Below are 20,167 nucleotides of genomic sequence, written 5' to 3' on the forward strand. Positions count from 1 at the left end.
GTCAGGACCTGCATCATTCCTGCTACTTCAGTTCAGGAACGATGTTTTTTAAAGTAGTTAATGCAAAAGTTCTAAATGCTATTTGTCTTCCATAAAATCTAGGTTTTAGTAGCTAAAGACTATATAGAACATGGAATCGGCTTAGAAAAGTTTGATTTCTAGAAAGTATACTAAATTCCTTCGTATAAATGAAAACAGAATGACCCCCCGGCAAACTGATTTGCATACTTTTTAATTGAACGAGGTCAGTCTTCAATGTATTGCTTTTACATGTGTACATAAGAACTTGAATTTAAACAATGTGCAAACTATCCTGTTAGATAATTAATCCTCCAGATTTATATTGGATTCTCTCTTGCTGCCCTAATACAACACCTACAAAATTAAAAACAGAACAAACAAAAAAAATACCTACACCTTACAAAACAATCCCTTTCTGTAATACTGCTCTGAATTTAACTTGCAGTGATTTTAGGCTCTATTCCAACAGCAGAACTGACCTGCTGAACTAACAGCCAGGAAAGTTTTCAACGTGTGATCTGCTTTGAACTTCGTAAACAGTAATATGGTTTGCCCATTTGGGTAACATGTTTAGTCAAAAGTTTATCAGATCTGAGTAAAACCTTTGTTTAAAGTATGGAGAGACCACTTTTTAAAATGTCCATGAAGGCCATGTCCTAAGGAGGCCTGGTGCTGCATATAAATCACTGCAGTTAGTGTAACACCCTGATCCAGCAATCCTGGGGAAAAGTCACAGCTGAAACATTCTGATGCTGCCGCTTCACGTTGTCTCGTCCGTTTCCTCTCCTGTACATTCCTTTTAATTTTGAACATTCAAGGCCACGGTTTCTTGTTCCACAATTCCAGTCCTGGCACATTTTCAGGTGTGCAACAAACCTATTTGAAAGAAAACTGGATTATTACAATAACACGAGCTCATTAGTCTTTGACTCCCCAGTGGTTTTTGTTTAACCCAAGAGGCACTAAGTGGTGAAGAACAGCATGCAAAAATCCCAAACTAGACAGTTTTGAGGACAATGCTACTTATATTTTTTTAAGGTTGAGACTGTTGGTACTGACACCAAGGCCAATTAAATTCCAAGACAAGTAAAGGCCTGAACTGACTCTCTCACTGAAGTCAATGCAACAGTGGGCTGGATTAGCCCTTCAGATAAATCTAACACGTATGCATGTCCAAAATTCATGGGGAAAGAAGCACAGTGCTAGTCTCATTTTACACTGAATTGGAAATCTCTCCTGAGACGCAATGTAAATTCACAAATGAAAGTTTTCTTTAGACCAAAATAGTTTGCTGCTGCCAATGTCGTCACGACTGTATAATACACAAAGTTCAGACAGTCCTTGCCCCAAAGTGCTTGAGCAAAAGTGGGCCGAATCCTTGTGCTGGTCATAGTTTTCATTGCTGTTTGAAGCAGTTTTGTTTGACAACTTTCATGAGTGTTTGTACATGCATGTAATCAAGCTTTCTTTAGGCCCTAGAATTCATTACTGCTGGAGTTTGATAATAGCTAACAGTTGTCCTGCGTCTTCACTAGCCATCATTCTTTTGCAGTAATGCCTGGACACAGAAAGACTACAAAGGAGTAGGGGTTAGGGAGTAGAGTGGGGTGGGAATTTTGGGATTAAATAGTTTTTCCATTGGAAAATGCTGATTCATCAAAACCAAAACATTTCACGGGAAAGGGTGAGATTTGTCTTACCTTTTGTTGGGAAGGTTTCTCAGATCCAGGATGGAATTTCTGGTCAAAACAAGGGGGGAGGGGAGGGAAGGGGAGACACACATATACTACATAGTCAATAGCCTGGTGATAGAGCGCTGATGTGGTTTGGATCCCTGCTCTGCCTAATTTGGAACAGGACTCCAAATGTGTAAAGGCCATGAGATTGGGAATGTCCTAGACACTAGGAACCCAGGAATTGCCGAAATGGATTAGACCCTAGATCCATCTAGTCTAGTATCCTGTCTCACAATAGCCTGCGCCAGATACTTCAGAGGAAAGTGAAAGAACCCCAAATTAAGCAGATGTGGGGTAACTTCTCCCAACATAGCTCTCATCCTGTTCTCTCACAGACTGTCTTTAGATTAGCACATCATGATGCATGGCTAAGTACTGCAGACCTCAACAGCAGATTTCTTTTTTTAAAAAAAACTCCTACATTGGCAGGCTATCAGGATCTCTTTCCAGAGAATTGCTGTGTAATCCTGCGGCGACACACTATCCTGACCCTAACAACTATTACTGCAGCACTTTTGTGGAAGCTTTTCCCCTAATATGCTTAATGAGGCATTCTGTACATTAGAAATGCAGATGGATATTATGCCCTTTTCATTATAAACAGAGGATAACAAAATTCAGGTTCTGTAGAACTTTACATACCAATGCTAATTCAGGGCCTAAGCCTGCAACACAAAAATAATGCCATGGATGTCAAGGAGCTACTCCCATGAAATAAGGGATTTCAAGATCAGGTCCTTATGAACACTATCAACTTGAATTTGGCCCCCAAATTAAATGTAAATTAAATGAAAACAAGCTTCTATCAAACTTAAGACTAATAGAACCGCTATAATAAATTGTTTTCATAGCTCAAAAGCTGCAGTGGGAAGAACCTGAAAGTGAAAAAAATGCAATTGCTTAGTATTTCTCTCATTTTGGAGAAACTGTACGTTCAACATTCTTGTCTAGACATTTGGGATATTTTGGGGGGATAAAGAAATGAACTTACCTTTATCATCTTTGAAATCTCATGTTTTAAATGTCAGGGTCCATGAGTGTAAGAAAATTACAGCGTACATTCGCAAACCCTTTTTCTAATATAACATATTGTACATAATAATGTGTGTATTAATTAGCCATTCAAAATGCATGAATGCCATCCTGAACTCTTCAGACTGTGAGTGGAAAGGTAGTTTTTCAAAGCTTAAGAGAAGAATTTATAGCTTACTTATCTGTGACCTTGATATTACTCCACAAAGGTAATGCAGTGTCAAACATGCCTATATTGTTGATCTGCTAGATTCATTAATTTACACGAATAAGCTCAGTTAGCAGAATGTATTGATTTTGTGATGTCAATGAGATAGAGAAAGCAAACAGATTATCAAATTGAGATAATCCAGCATTTATCTGATACAATATATCCACTCCTCAGACTGGTAGCTTCACTAGTATGTACGTAACTGTTACTTGAACAAATATTGGCCTTATGTCCACCTCTCAAGACTGGTAACTGGTAGCATTGTTGTAACAGGCTGGCAATGGTTATCTAAAACAACCCTATTCTGTTAGCAGGTGTTGATCCTGATGGGGAAAGGGTTATATGAGCTCTGTTGACTCACTGAAGCAGGTGGCTTCCATCATCTGGATATAAGTGAGGTGGTAAGTAGCTTGCCAGGAAGAAAGGGTCTATAGTATGGAAAAAGCATCACTGAGAGAGGCTCACCAAGCAGATGGCGAGGCTTTGAGCAATATTTACTATCTTATTGCTGTTTCTTTGTTAATAAAACCAAGCCGGGGGGTGGGGGAGAATGATTCTGGACTTCATATAATATATGGACTCTATTTGTATAGCAGATTAGGAAAAGTCCCTGCTCACAAGTGCATGCAAAAACCTACTCATGTGTGTAACTTTCTGTTATGGGCCATTAGATCTGTATTGCAAGAGTAGGTTGGTTTTGTCACAGAGCAGCTGTTTTCAAGCATGATTCTTTGACTATCCCATCCTTTCCTTTTTCTCTCTGGCTCCTAAGAATTTGCTTAACTTTGATCAAGACTGAGGGAATAAGTGTCCCCAGAGATAACAGCTCTGCTTTGGTAAATGAGGCTGTAACCAAACCTGGTACTTTTAGTGTTTGGCTTTCCCTGTGCCCACAAGTGGCCTCTACCTACAACTTTCCAGAACAGCTTGGGAAGGGAATCAAAACATCTCTGCCTGCAAATGGGTGCTCACAGTTACCTCAGCTCCTGATTCTGTCTTCTAGACAGTCAGAGTACAGGTCCCAGCTCTCCAAGATGCCCAAAAGTGGTAAACCCAACATAGCAGTTACCATACCCAAATCTAGAGCCTTTTTGTTCCCTTCCATCTGCCTTCCTCCCCACAATAAAATGCCTGGGAAGGGACTTGGGACAAAGGACTTTTAAAAAGTGATTTGGAATGGAGTGTGGATCATTATTACAAAGGGGTGATCCTAAGGGCCTGGTGATCCAGCATGAGGTACAAGAAGCAGTTCATCTCATATTAAGCTCGATCTCATTACCTTCCTTTTCTTTATTTAAGAACTTCTGTTGCTCTCCTTTCTAGAGTAAATGTTATTAAACAGATACAATTAATTTTGTCATTATCATTGACTGTATAATAATGATTTAATTACAATTATATATATTTTACAGAACCTCTAATTTCAGTTTGTCTTTCTCTTTTTTAGAATTGCTGGACCTGCCAAGAAACTGTTATGGGGATCAGTAATATTGCAGGACAAGCTGCCTGGTTTTGGTGACAAAAATAAATACATCAGTAAGTCATGCGCCAATCTTGCTTCATCTTCTCCTGACCTAACCTGCCTTTGTTAGGCTAATGTGCCAGGGAAGTATCAAAAGGGATTCACTACCATAGCTAGAGGTCAATTCTGCCCTCATCTGGTGTGATTTTTGGGAAGTGATGCAAGGAGTTGGTCAGATACTGAGATACTATAGTGATGGATGAAGGATATTTTTTTTAAAACAACTGTATGGGATGGTACAGCATGGAGCCCAGCTCTATGGGGGATTGGAATCTTTGCATGGCTGTGTGCCAAAGTGTATGGATGCACAGAAGGTCAGGCATGGGGCTGAAGGATCCACTGCTAGGCAGACCCTCTGCCAACAGACAGGGGGATTTTAGGACTCTGGAAGCTACATTAGGCTGGAATAGACACTGTAGAGCAACCTGCTAGGGGACAAGTCTTCTCCCTTCATGGAGATCACCTGCTGAATTCGGGGGAGAGGATTTCCTTGTGAAATAATCTTAACCCACCTGATCACCAATTAAAAGGAATCTATATTTCACACTCACAGGAGATGGAAAAGCAGTACTAGGAAGCATGTTTTTTGTCTAATGTGGTATTTTTCTACTGAGTTTGTCTGCCATGGGAATGAGTTAAAGAGAAACATTACTGAAGAGTAAGGCTAAGATTTTTGTCAGATATTTTTAGTAAAAATCACGGACACATCACAAGTAATAAAGAAAATTTCACAGAAGCCCGTGACCTATCCATAACTTTTACTAAAAATGTCCATGACAAAATGGGGCGGGAGAAGGCTCCAGCACCCATCGCTGCTGGGGCTCTGAAGTCCCCCACCACCTGCAGCGGTGGGGCAGCTGCGAGGTCCCCACGCTGCCTGCAGAGGCGGAGCAGCTGCACGCGTCCCCGCTGCCCACAGAGCACACTGCCCACGGCGCCTAGAAACTGCAATCAGAGTGCCCCCCCCACGCACACTCCTGCCGCCCACAGTGGCTGGGAGCTGCAGGGTCTCCCCACTGCTCGCGGTGCTCCAGGGCTGAAGTCATGGAATCCGTGACTTCCACAACCTACATGACAAAATCGTAGCCTTACTGAAGAGATCTATGAAGTCCTATTACAGTCATCAAACACTCTTTATAACCTTGCTACTTAAACCAAGGACAAAGAACAGATGGAATAAGTTTTAATAAAGAGTTTAATTAGTCAATATTTATCTGTTTAGTGATATTTTCCAGGCTGAACTGAATTTTTTGGCTGCACTATAGAGAATACAGGGATTTTTTTTATCATGCCATATATGGAGTGAACTCTTCTTTTTTACTCTTGTGCAACTCCAGTGGGTTGGCCTAGACATAACAGCACAATTTATTTGAGCCCGTGCAGTTAGGCTACCAAAGCGCACAAGAGGGCTGCCTAATGAATGTTTCAAATATAGCTATAGGCTGATAGACCAAGTTAGTAATTTATAGTGGCAGATATTAAATGGTGTGTGAATGATACAATTGACCAGCATATTCAAGTCTTGCATCTCTATTCAGTTGTTCAAAAAATAATCTATCCTTCAAATGTAATTTGAACTTAAACTTTAGCGATGGAAAACAAAAGGGGGCAAATCTTGTCTAGATCTTATAAATGCAGTCATCCTACTCACTACAAAAACACCATCAGGCAAATAATGGTTCAGCTGCTAAAGCATAACACCAATATTAAAAAAAAAAAAAAAGTCATGCTCTTTTTGCTAATTCTGTCTTGGAAGTTGCTGTTACTCCCAGATCATAACAATGCAGAGGAAATAGGTGTCTTTATTTTGTATCCGGCACTGTATTCCTTCTAATTCCTGATATAACCCTGAAAGAAAAGGAGAGTTTAGAACTGGGCATACCTGGCTTACTCTGTTCAAACCACCATACAGCCTCTTCCTGTCAGTTTGGCAGTTTCATTTTGGTACGGTCAGATTTTTAAGCCTCTGAACATCCACCAGAGGGTGGGATTTTTATTTGTTAAGATCTATTTGAGATCTTTGACAGAATGGTTAATCTCTTAACAAAACCTTAGGAGGAAAATGCACTTAACTGGCCATGTGAAAAGAGCAAGGTTTGTAAATTTGAAAAGCTAAATTCTGACCAGTTTTTCTCTGTCAGTATCAGCTAAAAGAGAAATTCCCAGATAAGGATCACCACGGATTTCCAAAACTTGAATTGTGTTTCTCTACAGACTAAACTGCTTGCTTAATGTTTAACACAGTACTCTACGTAACCGTAAGAATGAAAAGGAAATAGCCACAAAAACAGATAGGCTGTCCATTGCAGACAGCTGGATAGCCTCAAAGGAGACCATGGAAAACTCTCAGCTGCCTTTTTTAAAGAAGGTGGCAGGCAACATACCTAAACGTCCATGCCTTTGAGGAGAAAGGGAGCTTATAATTAGCATAGACTAACAGAAAAATGTAGCCAACTCTGGGCAGTGCTTGCTTGACTGGGCCTCTGGGTTTCCCAAATAAATCCTCCATTGCTATGAAGTTTCAACACCCTTGTGTGGCGATAGAGCAGACGCAGGCAAACTTTTTGGCCTGAGGGCCACATCGGGTTTTGGAAATTGTATGGAGGGCCAGTTAGGGGAGGGGAGCATGGGCCAGCCCCCACCCTCTATCCAGCCCCACCCCACCCTGTTTCTCGCCCCCTGATGGCCCACCCCTGGGACTCATGTCCCATCCAACTTCCCCGTTCCCTGATGGCCCCCTCCACCCCCCCATCCCCTGACCGCCCCCAAAACCCCCGCCCCTTACTGCCCCCCACCACCCCATCCAACCCCTCCTCCTTCCTGAATGCCCCTCCCCGGACCCCTGCCTCATCCACCCACCCCTTCTCCCTGTCCCCTGACTGCCCCCAGAACCCCTGCCCCTGACTGCCCCCTGCTGCCCCATTCAACCCCCCCTTCCTGAATGCCCCCGCAGACCCTTGCCCCCATTCAACCCCCCTGTTCCCCGCCCTCTGACCGCCCCGACCCCTATCCACACCCCTGCCCCCTGATCACTACCATGAACTCCCCTGCCCCCTATCCACCCCACCCCGCTCCCTGCCCCCTTACCGCGCTGCCTGGAGCACCGGTGGCTGGCAGCGCTACAGCCATGCACCGCGCAGCACAGAGCACCGGGTCAGGCCAGGCTCTGCGGCTGCGCCGCCCCAGGAGCTCGCAGCCCTGCCACCCAGAGCACTGCGCCGGCAGCGTGGCGAGCTGAGGCTGTGGGGGAGGGAGAACAGGGGCTGGGAGCTAGCCTCCACGGCTACGAGCTCAGAGGCCGGGCAGGAGGGTCCCGCGGGCCATAGTTTGCCCACCTCTGCGATGGGGCAAGAGATCCAGGCTGCCCAAATCAACAGGCTGAGTGTCCGTAAACACAAGACTTGCTGCTTCTAGTTTAGAACTACTGGTTGCCATCTGAAAGGTAATATAGTCCCTTCTCCAAAAGAAATGATGCCTTTTTATGTGAAGGGTTAGATTGGATTCATTCCTTTCTTCCTTTGACAATATGGATATTACACCATGCTAAATGGCCCTTGTCCCCTCTCATTAAAGCAAGCTGGTGACTTGGAGTGTATTTGCTTAGCAAAGGATTCTAACACAATAAATGTGAAAATTCCTTAAATAAATTTGCTTTTAAAATCACTTGTGCTCTGGTGCTTTTAATAGATGAAAACGCTCAGGGCTCAAGCATTTTTGATCCCAAACTCAATCTCCATTTATTTCCTCTGCCTCATTTACCTTTGACTTGCATTAACAGTAACTTTTGGAAAAGTCATAAAACATCTGCCTCCATTCCTGCAATATGCAACTAAATGTGCTCTTTCTAGGAAATCTCTTGGGGCCAGGTGTCAAACCAGTGCATGGAGATGTTTGACGGGCTGTAGCTACTGACCTTGAGGGGTCAGTCCAGTTCAGTTAGCCAAGACTTTGTCTTCAGGTTCTACCTAGGGCAGAATTCCTAGTAGCTTGAGCTGGACTAGAATAGTATCTCTATATGGGTTATATTTTGGCTAAGATTTTCAAAGCTAAGGGATCTGAATACCTAATTCCCTTTCATTATAATTAATTATAATGGGAATTGGGCCTCCAAATCACTTACATGGCTCTAAAATTCTCAACTATTGCTCTTAAAGCCGGCTGTTACCACTGATGGTAGAAAATGCCAATTAGACTAGAGTGTGACAGATATGGCAATTTTCTGTAATATCCTGCACAAACCTTGTTGAATTAAGTTTAAGTATCTTTGGTGTCCATTTTGGATTAAAAATGCAAAGTTTATGTATTAGTGTGGGGTTGTATGTAATTTCTCTGGGGGCAAAGGTAAACCGTGGGAAGGGTTATGACCTTCAGAGGACTCTTAAACAATGTGTCAGACAAACAAAGTTAAGTGGAGTGCCTAGGAAATACCTGGGGGGAGGGGAATGCAAATTACCACTCCGGTCATGCAAAGACACAACCTTTTGAGGCTTTGCCCTGAGAAGGGACCATTGTCTGGCTGGTTACCTATTCACCGTGTCTGCAGATGTGTCCACCTTCGAGAACAAGTATGGAATAATGAGAATTGTGAAGATCGCATAAAAAAAGACTCAGATTAGGTGCTACAGCATTCAGAAAACGGCAAGATTTGGAAGGCTTAAAGACATTTTGATTACAATGAAAATCGGCATATATGAGAGAACTGTCATGCTGATAATGCTGTATGGGTTGGAATGCTGGAGTATGAGGAAAGCTGAGGAACTAAAGATATTGACTGCACAAATGAATTAGCTACGAGGAGATTCAAGACAGCAGAAAATAAAAAAAATGAAGCGATAAGAAAATGGCTAGGGCAAGAAATAATGCTGTTACAGGAGCTTCAGGAAAGATGACTGTGATGGATCAGACCCGTGTCAAGAATGGACCTGGAAAGGATATCACACGCAGCTATATGTACCAGAGTGAGCGAGGAACTAGAAAGAGAGGAAGATCGAGAATCCACTGGACAGACGTGGTGAAGAATGACATAAAGCAAAAATGTGTAAAGATGAATGAAGCTTTGAAGCTGATACAAGCCAGAAAGCGGGGGAAAGGCTTCCTTCGGCCCCACTGGCGCTGCTGAGCTGATGGACAGGAACCAAAGAGAGAAGAGTTCTGATGCTGTCAGTGGAAATGGTTACACCCTCCTGCCCCACTTTCTCACCTATCATGCCTGTTTTACAGTTAGGGGAAATTCAGGCTGAAGTAAGTAAAGTGACCATGTTCATACAGTAGGTCGGGGCAGAGACAAGAGCCTACCTCTCCTAATTTCCTGTCCAATGCCTTGTCCACTGGACTACATTGCCTCATATAAAGAGGGCACTTATTTTTGTAGTGTGTGTGTGTGTGTGTGTGTGTGTGTGTGTGTGTGTGTGTCACTGCTTTTCAAGGATCTCAAAATAATTTGCAAAGGCAGTCCCACCTACAGATGGGGAAGAGTCCATGGCAGAATGTGGAACAGAACCCAGAGGTCTTATCCTCTGCGCTAAACTAATGACACTATAACAAGCTTTCAATTTATACAGCTGTGTGCAAATAATAAGAAATCTCTTGGCTTTCATAAATGTAACGTTTAGTGCTAATGATTAAAGAGAGCTAACATTTGTAATCCTAAATTGAAGTACGAGCGAGCTGAGCTATTCCTTTGACCCTGATTTGGGATTTAAATACTGGCATACAACTAAAATGTTGCATTACAGATTTTTTAATGCAGGACTTTGCTCATAAAAAGGAATTAACAATAATCCACTGATACTAAAATGTTCTTATTATGCTGGTATTGTGTATATAAAAAGTATTAAATTATTTTTCTATTAAATATTTTTGCTGACTTTGATAACCTCATGATGAGTCACATCTAATTCTCAGGGAGGTACAAAGAGAAGAGCAGTTACACAATCACATTCCAGTAGATTTCAAGTACATCTCAAGCCCAGAACTCTCAACCTAAAATAACAGATGACACCGAGCAATTGCAGTTGCAATTCAGTTTACGTAGACAGGATTCTTAAAATATACATTCTATTTAAATAGGACAGGAAGCTTTTTCAAGGCATTTGGTGCTGTAACTCCCAAACCCTGCCATCTACATGGGAGGATATAGAATAGGCAGAGTTCTCCAAATACATCAAGTATAGTATAGTAGACTCCTGTAAGGCCCCCACTTCTACAGTCCATACAAGTCTGTAACTCCCTGTGATAGGGTGTATTTGCCACATCAGCCCCTGAGAGGGTAAATTAGGCCAGGCAAGCCTAACTGACCAATTAAGTGTCCAGTATGGGAGAAATATAGGCTACAAGGAGGCCACTAATTAGAGGCAGTCGCAGCTGAGCAGGAATAAGAGGAGCCTTTAAAAAGCCCGAGAGCTACAAGTAGCAAGGAGACCATAGTTGCCCCCTTAGAGGAGGGAGAATGGGCTGGTAAACCCAAAGAGAGAGGGGAGCCAGTTATGTAGGAAGAAGCCCAGGGAAACTGCAGCAAGGGCTAGGACAGTACAGGCCGTGGCTGCATGTTATAGGGTCCCTGGGCCAGAACCCAGGGCAGAGGGTGGGCCTGGGTTCCCCTGACACAAGGAGTTGGAGATGTCAGCTGGACAGCTGATCCGGAAGGGCTATGACTTTACCGGAAGGGGAGGAACTTAGTGACCTGGCTGGAGAGCCAAGTCACAAGCAGGAAGCTGCCACCGCAAGAGGGAGAGACATGCTGCAGAGAAGAAGGTGGGTAGAGACGGCTGAGGAGGGCGAAGCACTTGGCAGAGCTGACCCCCAGGATGGCAAGGGAGAGGCACCGTGAACGGTGAAGAAACCCTGTTACACTTCCTCTGAAGCTAATGGGAGTTTTGCATGAATATTGGCTGCAGCATTAGGCCTTTAACTGGGAAGCCCTAAGACTATTGTCCCAATGGAGAACAAAATCTGGAAACACTTAAAATAAAATATTACAGATTTTAAAAGAATGCTAAATTACTTCATTTATATCTCTATTTTATACTTCTGTATTAAATGACCTAGATTTAGAATGCCACACCATGTTAAACACCATTTAACCACTTGGCACTGGCTAAATTCATCTCCATTAAGTGGAATTTACACTAACCATGTCCTGATTAAGCAGCACTTTACCATCCCCCATAATTCAGCTGAAAACATCTCTAGAAAGCATGTGTCCTGACCAAGTGCTGTATACAGAGATTTTTTCCTGTCTAGACAAGGACACACAATCGGAAAACTAGACTTTCCATAGGACATCATTTTAAATGAGTACTGGCCACTAATTGGTTCCTTTTTATCTGTACAAGAACAGAATGATGATGCAAAGAAAGGAAGACTGCCAAGCTTTTTATATACACCGCACTTTGTTACCACTAGTCCATCTAATACAGCCCTTACTTTTTCCTCTCTACAAACATAACAGTATGGAAAATGCAGGGGAAAAAGCAAGATGACAAACTGTTTTTTAAAAAAAGCCCATTAATTAAGAGAAAAATCTCTGGACTGGAACGTTTGCTAGAGAGGAAATGAGCTTAAAGTACGAGGAAGAGCAGTGTTCTTCATGTGCTTCAATGCTGAACTCAAAGAACAATTAAGCAATGATATTTGTGACAGGCTTTAGCAGCAATCTGACAAAGTCTTCCTTGCATAGGAAGATGGTGCTGCCGACCTGAGGGCTTGAGCAGCAGGACTGGATTGAAAAGAAAATAGGGGAAATCCTTAAAGGTGATTTCGCAAGATGCAGAAGGATGAAAACATAAAACCAGAATATAATATGTAAATCATAATGGCCTGTTCCTGGCCCCATGGAAGACCTTGATTAAACTCCCATGCACTTCAATAGGATCAGGATTGGGACCAAGTTATGATTTTATGTTTAATGGAAAAATTAATGCCTATGTACTGGTCAATTCTGATAGCAACTCTGTGACCCACCTTGCTGAGTTTTCAGTGTCACATGCTTCTGGGCCAAGGCAGGAGGACTGGCTCCCTACACCTATGGCTTTCCCAGGGTAACTCAAGATCCAGGTAGAGCTCAGAATTCCGTGTGTCATCCCTCCTAGGAAATCACCCTTCAGCTTCATTCATGCGTGGTTTTGTTTCACAGCATGGTAAGATGGTAAGGTCAGCAGCACTGTCTTATACAGAATTCCCATAGGTGATGCTCTGAGTAGCAGAGGGGTTTCTGCAGGAGCAACAGCAAGCTTGTTGCCTTTTCTTCCTTTATGCCCCGTAGTGCATTCAGACAGGTTTTGCAAACCCCTGTTTATGGAGGCAGAGGGGATACTATGATTATATAACACCACCAATTTTCATTTTACGTAGTATCCATCCTCCTGGAAGATCCCAATGCACCTTCTAGACTGTTGACCACAGTGTGTTCTGTTATGTATGAAAAACTTATCTTGGCTTTGGTGGGAGTTATGTACAAATATCTGGGGACAGACTTTTACCCTGTATACGAAGGGGTTACTCATCCATCACTTAAACACTGCCAATGATGGGGACTGAAAGTCAGCTCCTGCGACACTGCACATCTTCTTGGAAAGGAAATGAACAATTTCTCCACCTTAAACTTCAAGGGGAATATAGAATGGCAAAATATAATTACACAAGCTAAGCCTGGGTCAGAATACAACTAGCAAAAATAAAATGTGTGGGATCTTTTTAGGATGGTCTCCTATTGACGTTAGTGGAAGTTGGAGAGAGCTGAGCACTTACCAGAACTGAGCCCTTTATTATGGATGGCCACTAGCACTATTTGTTCTGTACTGACTCAGCAAAACGTATGCTATCCACTAACGACACTTCCTGCACTTTTCCATGTAAGTCTCCTGTCCCTGTCTAGACCAGGCCCAGTGCTGCTTCCCTAACGTAATCAGATTACAGCTGTTGCTGAAGATGATACAGAACTCATTGCTCAGTCTTGCACCAGGCAAAATTAATTTCTTCTTTGGTCAGGGACAAAGACATAATGAAAGGTAGTTTTTAATATTTGTAAATTGTTTAGAGAAACCTGGTTTTATAGGGAATTTTGTATAGTACACCTTCATGGCTACTATTATGAATGTAACTTCCCCCCTCAAAAATTCTGTTGCAGTTTCCCCTATTCATCTTTGTAAATGCTAAAGAAACTCAACTGATATTTCTACAAAGATGCTGGGTTTTTGGGTTTTTTTGGTATATTTACATTTGCTATTGTTTAGATCAAAATCCTGCTAGTACATTTGATAATAAGTTTCCATTTTAAAGTTTGTTTTCATGAATATAAGAAGTTTGGCTGACTTGATTACACACATGGACTTCCGATTAAAAAGACTGAGTTTCTTAATGAATCACTTTTCAATATTTTTTAAAAAATGCTGCACCTTTCATAATTATCCTTAGTGCATTTTCAATTGTTTAGAATAAATCACAAGTACTACCATAAATTTAGTTGACTAAATGATTTACCTCCCCTAAAACGCTGCATGGCTGATTAATATGAAATTATATATTAGTTGCAAGTAACAGTTAATTGTGTAGGTTTCACATTTATCCAGGATGAATACAAATAGGCTTTTTAAAAGAAGGGTACTGATTCAAAACATTTATGCTGCCCCAACTAGAATTTCTGAGTTTTTAATTGACTGCTGTGGCCTTTGGAAGCCAGAGTTATAAGTTGTGGCCAGAGCCCAGGCAGTTTTAGGGGCCTGATCATCACAGTTGTTGTCTAATTGAGTCAATAGGCCCTTTGGGGGTTCAGCACCTAAAAATAAGTTCCTTAAGGACAATATTATATATAGCAGTTAGTGGGGAGCAGCAGGCCTGAGACTAGAACCAGCTTTTGCAATTCTGTATTCCCTTGTCAGTGAACTAAAGGAGCTGCTCTGTGAAACTGGAAGAGTGGGCAGGAATCAAACAATTAAATGCTGCAGTCGGGAAATCTGATTAGAGGAGTGTATTTGAATTATGTCAATTACAAGACATGCTGCCAAAGGCACGCCAGAAGGCTCAGTGTGAACCAGTACCCCGAGTTTAGCGTCAAACGATCTGTTTTGAAACAACACAGAAATCAGCCATCTAGACAGAGCCAAATTCTGTCCTCAGCTCAAGTCACTAGGGTTGGGTGCACACGCTTGCAGATGATGTCAGTACCTCACCCCTCACCCGTCGTGCACAGTTACAGACTCTACATCTGTGTAGTGTGGGAAGGCCCCCAGGTCATCAGACATGGGATGGAGGATTTAATTTTAAAATGCTCTCTCTGTTTTCTAATCTACGTCCAGCTGTCAGTCGAATCGGAGTGTAAACTCCTCGCAGAGCCTACTCGTCCTTCCTTTCGGACTCCCTGCAGGCAGCAGTGTACGCCAGACTTTGCACCGGGAACAAACGGAAATCTGTCCTTGAGTAGTATAAATACAACGCCAGCGAAGCAAACGCTGCACTCCCGAAATCGCGCCCCTTCCCAACCCCGTGCTTATTTACATGAACGTGAGCAAAAAATTAGCCTGTACCTATCCCCGTGTGCCAGGCCAGCGGCTATGGGGAGGGGGTCTGTTTCTGGAACTACCTTAAGCCTCCATCTAAACAGAATGGTACGTTGGGTGACGGGAGCTGGGGACAGATCCCCTAAACTTCCGGTTCTGCAACTTCTCATGATGATGCTGATACTGACCAAGCTGGAAGAAATGACTTTCAGCGCTTTGGAGCCCGGCAGTGCCCTCTCTGTCTGTCCCCTGCTCCCCACCAGGGCCTCCGCCGCAGCCTCCAGTTCCCATCCCATGAGCAGCAGCAGATCCTGGGCACCTCAGCCAGAGGCAGCAGCAGCCCCCACTGACACTTGCACCGGTGGGGCCATTTTGAACATAGGATGCCGCGCTGAGGGAAATCAGATGCAAGGACAGCACAGGGCTCTGGTGATCCCTTAGCCATGGCCACCAAGGGCAACACAAACCCTCCAATTCTTGCGGAGGGGGGGAGGGGGTTATTCCCTAGTCACTTTCTGCACGCTTTTTGCTTGTTATTCCAAATACCCATCAAACACATCCAGCTCGCTGTCCGTGTCATAGAGCACCGAGCCAGGGTCTGACAGCACCCCCAAATCCACCAGAGCCTGGTCCATGTCTTCGGGCAGGAACACGATCCCTACATTGAGGACAATATACTCCATCAGGAAGGCATAGTAGAGAATCAGCACATTGACGAAGAACAAGCCCACGTAAAACATAGAGGGGAGCACCAGCAGCGCATGGAAGGCCCAAGATTCCAGCGAATCCAGATGTGCGGAAACTGCGGCGGGCATACAGCTGTGCGGAGCAGAACTGCCGCGGCTCTCCGGAGGCCGGGGCCGGCCGCTGGCCTGCAGAGGTGAGGAAACAGCTGGGGCGGGCGCCCAGCTGTGCAGAACCAGCAAGCAGAGGGTGGCCGCGCAGATTAGCGGAAGGCGCTGCGCGGCGGCGGGCGCCCAGCTGTACAGGGAGCCAGTACACAACGCAGCTTCAGAGAGAGGGTAAAATAAGAAACCCAGAATGAGCGCTAATAATCCCAGACCGAGAGGGGAGGAGGGGGTCCTTCCACGGCCCGCAACGGGAGCAGGAATGGCAAATCCCCGAAGAGATCCGCTTGATCCACTCCCCCTAATTCCAGTGCAAGAATGTGGCCAGATTTGGCTTCAGAGGCACTGCCGCAGCCCAGCCTTTGGAGGAAGCTACTTCAGAGGCATTTCCCCCTGGCTGCTGCAGCCCTGCCGCTTGCTCTCTCGTCCTCCGGCTGCAAACTTTGGGAAATAAAGGCGCAGGCTCGCTCTTGTTGTTGTTAGCACTTGCCTGTAGTCAGCGAGCCCACCAGCCGCCAGCCTCCTCAGCAGGAATCCCCCGTCCCTTCCCCCTCCTCCTCCTTCCCCCCGCCGCCTGTCTCCGCTGCATGCTGCGTCTCAGCTGTTTATGACACTGTGGGTCCCCCAGCATCACTTTCAGCGCCGCTGCCTCCAGCGCAGACCGCCCACCCAAGTCCGCCTCGCTCTCTTGCTGATTGGCTTGAAGGAGTCACTGATTGACAGCAGGAGGTTGGTTTGTTGACAGTCATATCTCCTTTCACCTGAGGGTGGGTACTGATTACGGTCTCACTGGCTTTCTGACCCGGCTGCTTCATTAGTAAAGGCTCAGCAACAATATTTATTTGTTTAGATGTTGCTTCGTTGTTTGGAACAGCCACACGATTACACCTTGGTTCCCTTTCCAGCAACTTTACAATAACGTTGTCCTTAAGAACATATATACACTTGGTTCTTGAGGCCATTCTGTGCTCCTAGTTATCACAAGCACTTCTTCTCTAGTACTAGCCAATAGGTTGAGATGGGGTTTGGGGAGAAAGAGAGATTAGAAATGGTTAGGAGCTTTTATATTATATTGCTGGTTTATAGTGGGTTATTCCAATTCCTTTTACTTTATCTGATCACCTTCTGGCATCAGAATCTGAGAGCCTTTTAAATGCTATGTGATTATCAGAACTGTTGGTTCCCCTGATGTCAAAGGCATTAATAATAAAATACTGTGGTGCACTTTTATAGCACATTTCACTGTGAGATAGATAACCAATATTTAGGAATTAAATACCCATGACTAAAGCAACCACTCTGGGAAGGAATTTGGCCTCTTTTTAACAGTACGCAACAATGCACAACAGCTTAGGGCTGAAACAACTGGGTAAGTAAAATGGAATTACTTGAGTTGGAATTTGGCTAGTAAACCAGGGCCCATACACTTGTGAAAAGTGCTATGGTATCTTATTATCAGTAGTGATCAATAATTCTATTTTAACATTATGTCTGCCAATGGCACCTATAGCAGCAAAGGGCCCTTAACATTATGCTGGGCATTTATGTAATACTGACCAAGTCCTTGTCTATATTCAAAACATAATTAAGGATGTGATTTTAAACTGATTTAGTGAAACCAATACCAACCCCTATGTGGAAACTCTTCGCTTGATTTAAACCTGATGATTTTGATTTATCTCAGATCAGTTCCTTATTGAGCTACATCAATATAAAACAGGTTTGAACTGAATTAATAATGTCCGCTCTGTTTTTTGATAGCATTCTCAGAAAAGAGCAAGCTGGTTTTCAGAAAGGGCGTGGATGCACAGACCAGATCTTCATTGTACAAAACATAATAGAACAGTGCTTAGAATGGCAACAGCCACTCTACATAAATTTCATAGACTTTTCATAGACTTTGAGAAGGCTTTTGATAGCATTCATGGGACCATCCTATGGCGCATTCTATGGACATATGGAATTCCTTTCTGTATAATCAACGTCATCAAAAGCTTCTATTTCAACATTATATGCAGTGTTGATCACAGTGCGCTCAGTTTTGAAGTCAAAACAGGAGTCCGTCAGAGGTGTATCATGTCTGCAATCCTCTTCAACATTGCCATCGACTGGGTAATGCGACATACAACAGAAGACATGCAAAGAGGCATTAAATGGGCACTCTTCTCATCCCTTGAAGACCTGGACTTTGCAGATGATGTCCTCTCCTATCACATACCCAACACCATATACAAGAAAAAACAACTTGACTCAATGCATTCAGACAGCAAATTGGACTGAAAATCAACCACAATAAGACAGATATCATGCCCTTTAATATTGCCTCACCATCACCAGTACAGATAGAGGATGATGTTATCACCAATGTAGAAACATTCACATACTTGGGCAGCACCATCAGCCAGGACAGTGAAACAAGCCAGGACATCCGAAACAAAATCAATAAAGCCAGGAACACCTTCAGGAGCATAAATACGGTATGGAAATCATCAAAATACAACACCGAAACCAAACTCAAGATTTATCAGAGCTGTGTACTTCAACACTACTTTATAGTGCAGAATGCTGGGGAATGAGACAATATGACATGTCCAAACTGTCTTCATTCCATACAACCTACCTCAGAAAAATCCTCCATATCTTTTGGCCCAGAACAATCTCAAACCAAGATCTATTGACACAGTGCAGCCAAGAGGATCAGAGCACCATCATTACCAGGAGACGTTGGAGATGGATTGGCCATGTGCTTCAGATGGAAACTGATTCCATCATCAGAGTAGCAATAAGATGGACACCTGAAGGCAAGCAAAAACAAGGCTGCCTGAAAACAACATGGCAAAGAGCTGTGGAATCCGAGCTGAAAAACCTGGGGCACAGCTGGGGAACCATTGAAAGATTTGCCAGAAACAGACAGGAGTGGAGGAGCTTCATCTCTGCCCTAAACGCCAGAAGCGTAATAGGAACATGATCATGATAACTCTGTTTTTTGTTTACCTAAACTTATTTATAAACCAGATTAATTTTAAACTGGTGTAACTTTGAGTATGGACAAGGTCTCAGCAGGAAACAATTACCAACCCCATTTCTTTGAAGCATCTAGTTCTTCCCCCACCCTTTAACTGACCCAGCCTAACACTGCTTCATTTGAAAGGCTAACACACTGAGGTGTCATGGCAACAGGCTAAACTCTTAGATCAGAACTTGGTACATAAGGAAGCTGCATGAATGAAATATTACAATGTTGTTCCTTAGGAAGAACTTTCTGCTAAAAATGTTTTGTTTTGTAATAAACCAAAATAAATGGCAGGGGCAAATCATGCCTGACCAACCTGACTGCCTTCTATGATGAGATAACTGACTCTGTGGATATGGGGAAAGTGGTGGATGTGATATATCTTGACTTTAGCAAAGCTTTTGATACGGTCTCCCACAGTATTCTTACCAGCAAGTTAAAAAAGTATGGATTGGATGAATGGACTATAAGGTGGATAGAAAGCTACTACAGGCTGGGGACTGACTGGCTAAGTGGCAGTTCTGCAAAAAAGGACCTGGGGATTACAGTGGACTAGAAGCTGGATATGAGTCAGCAGTGTGCTCTTGTTGCCAAGAAGACTAATGGCATATTGGGCTGCATTAGTAGGAGCATTGCCAGCGGATCGAGGGAAGTGATTATTCCCCTCTATTCAGCATTGGTGAGGCCACATCTGGAGTATTGCATCCAGTCTTGGGCCCCCCACTACAGAAAGGATGTGGACAAATTGGAGAGAGTCCAGCAGAGGGTAATTAAAATTATTAGGGGGCTGGGACACATGACTTATGAGGAGAGTCTGAGGGAACTGGTGTTATTTAGTCTGCAGAAGAGAAGAGTGAGGGGGGATTTGATAGCAGCCTTCAACTATCTGAAATGGGGTTCCAAGGAGGATGGAGCTAGGCTGTTCTCAGTGGTGGCAGATGTCAGAACAAGGAGCAATGGTCTCAAGTTGGGGGAGGTCTAAGCTGGATATTAGGAACAACTATTTCACTAGGAGGGTGGTGAAGCCCTGGAATGGGTTACCTAGGGAGGTGGTGGAATCTCCATCCTTGGAGGTTTTTAAGGCTTGGCTTGACAAAGTCCTGGCTAGGATGATTTAGTTGGGGTTGGTCCTGCTTTGAGCAGGGGGTTGGACTAGATGATCTCCTGGGGTCTCTTCCAACCCTAATATTCTATGATTCTATGAAATCTTTTTTACAGATTTTTCCCATTGAATGGAATGTTTGTGGATGGTATAGCTAGATCTAAGCTCAGGCAACAAATAGCTACT

At 43.6% G+C, this 20,167-nt stretch overlaps 2 protein-coding genes across 3 annotated transcripts in view; one reads left to right on the top strand and one right to left on the bottom strand.

Moving 5' to 3' along the window:
* Positions 1–216: 216 nt before the first annotated feature.
* Positions 217–16,411, bottom strand: DEXI (Dexi homolog). 2 transcript variants are annotated; one of them, XM_044978786.1, is made up of 3 exons: positions 15,207–16,411; positions 12,485–12,811; positions 5,534–6,370 (listed from the first exon to the last, which is right to left on the bottom strand). In XM_044978786.1, exon 1 carries the CDS (start codon positions 15,831–15,833, stop codon positions 15,552–15,554), a length of 282 nt encoding a protein of 93 aa, XP_044834721.1. In that variant the 5' UTR covers positions 15,834–16,411; the 3' UTR covers positions 5,534–6,370; positions 12,485–12,811; positions 15,207–15,551. The 2 variants fall into 2 exon arrangements, with proteins under 2 accessions (XP_044834719.1, XP_044834721.1); XM_044978784.1 differs by lacking the exons at positions 5,534–6,370; positions 12,485–12,811 and adding an exon at positions 217–897.
* CLEC16A (C-type lectin domain containing 16A) overlaps positions 3,455–20,167 on the top strand; it is a 204,653-nt gene continuing 187,940 nt past the window's right edge. Inside the window, exons 1-2 of the mRNA XM_044978772.1 lie at positions 3,455–3,475; positions 4,448–4,536. The gene's annotated coding sequence lies outside the window, so the exon portion shown is untranslated. The remainder of the gene's footprint in view (positions 3,476–4,447; positions 4,537–20,167) is intronic.

This window comes from Mauremys mutica, chromosome 11 (assembly GCF_020497125.1).
Source record: "Mauremys mutica isolate MM-2020 ecotype Southern chromosome 11, ASM2049712v1, whole genome shotgun sequence".
NCBI classification, from domain to species: Eukaryota; Metazoa; Chordata; order Testudines; family Geoemydidae; genus Mauremys; species Mauremys mutica.

Coding starts and splice junctions, on each gene's coding strand:
- DEXI (XM_044978784.1), bottom strand. CDS start 15,833: ATGCCCGCCGCAGTTTCCGCACATCTGGATTCGCTGGAATCTTGGGCC.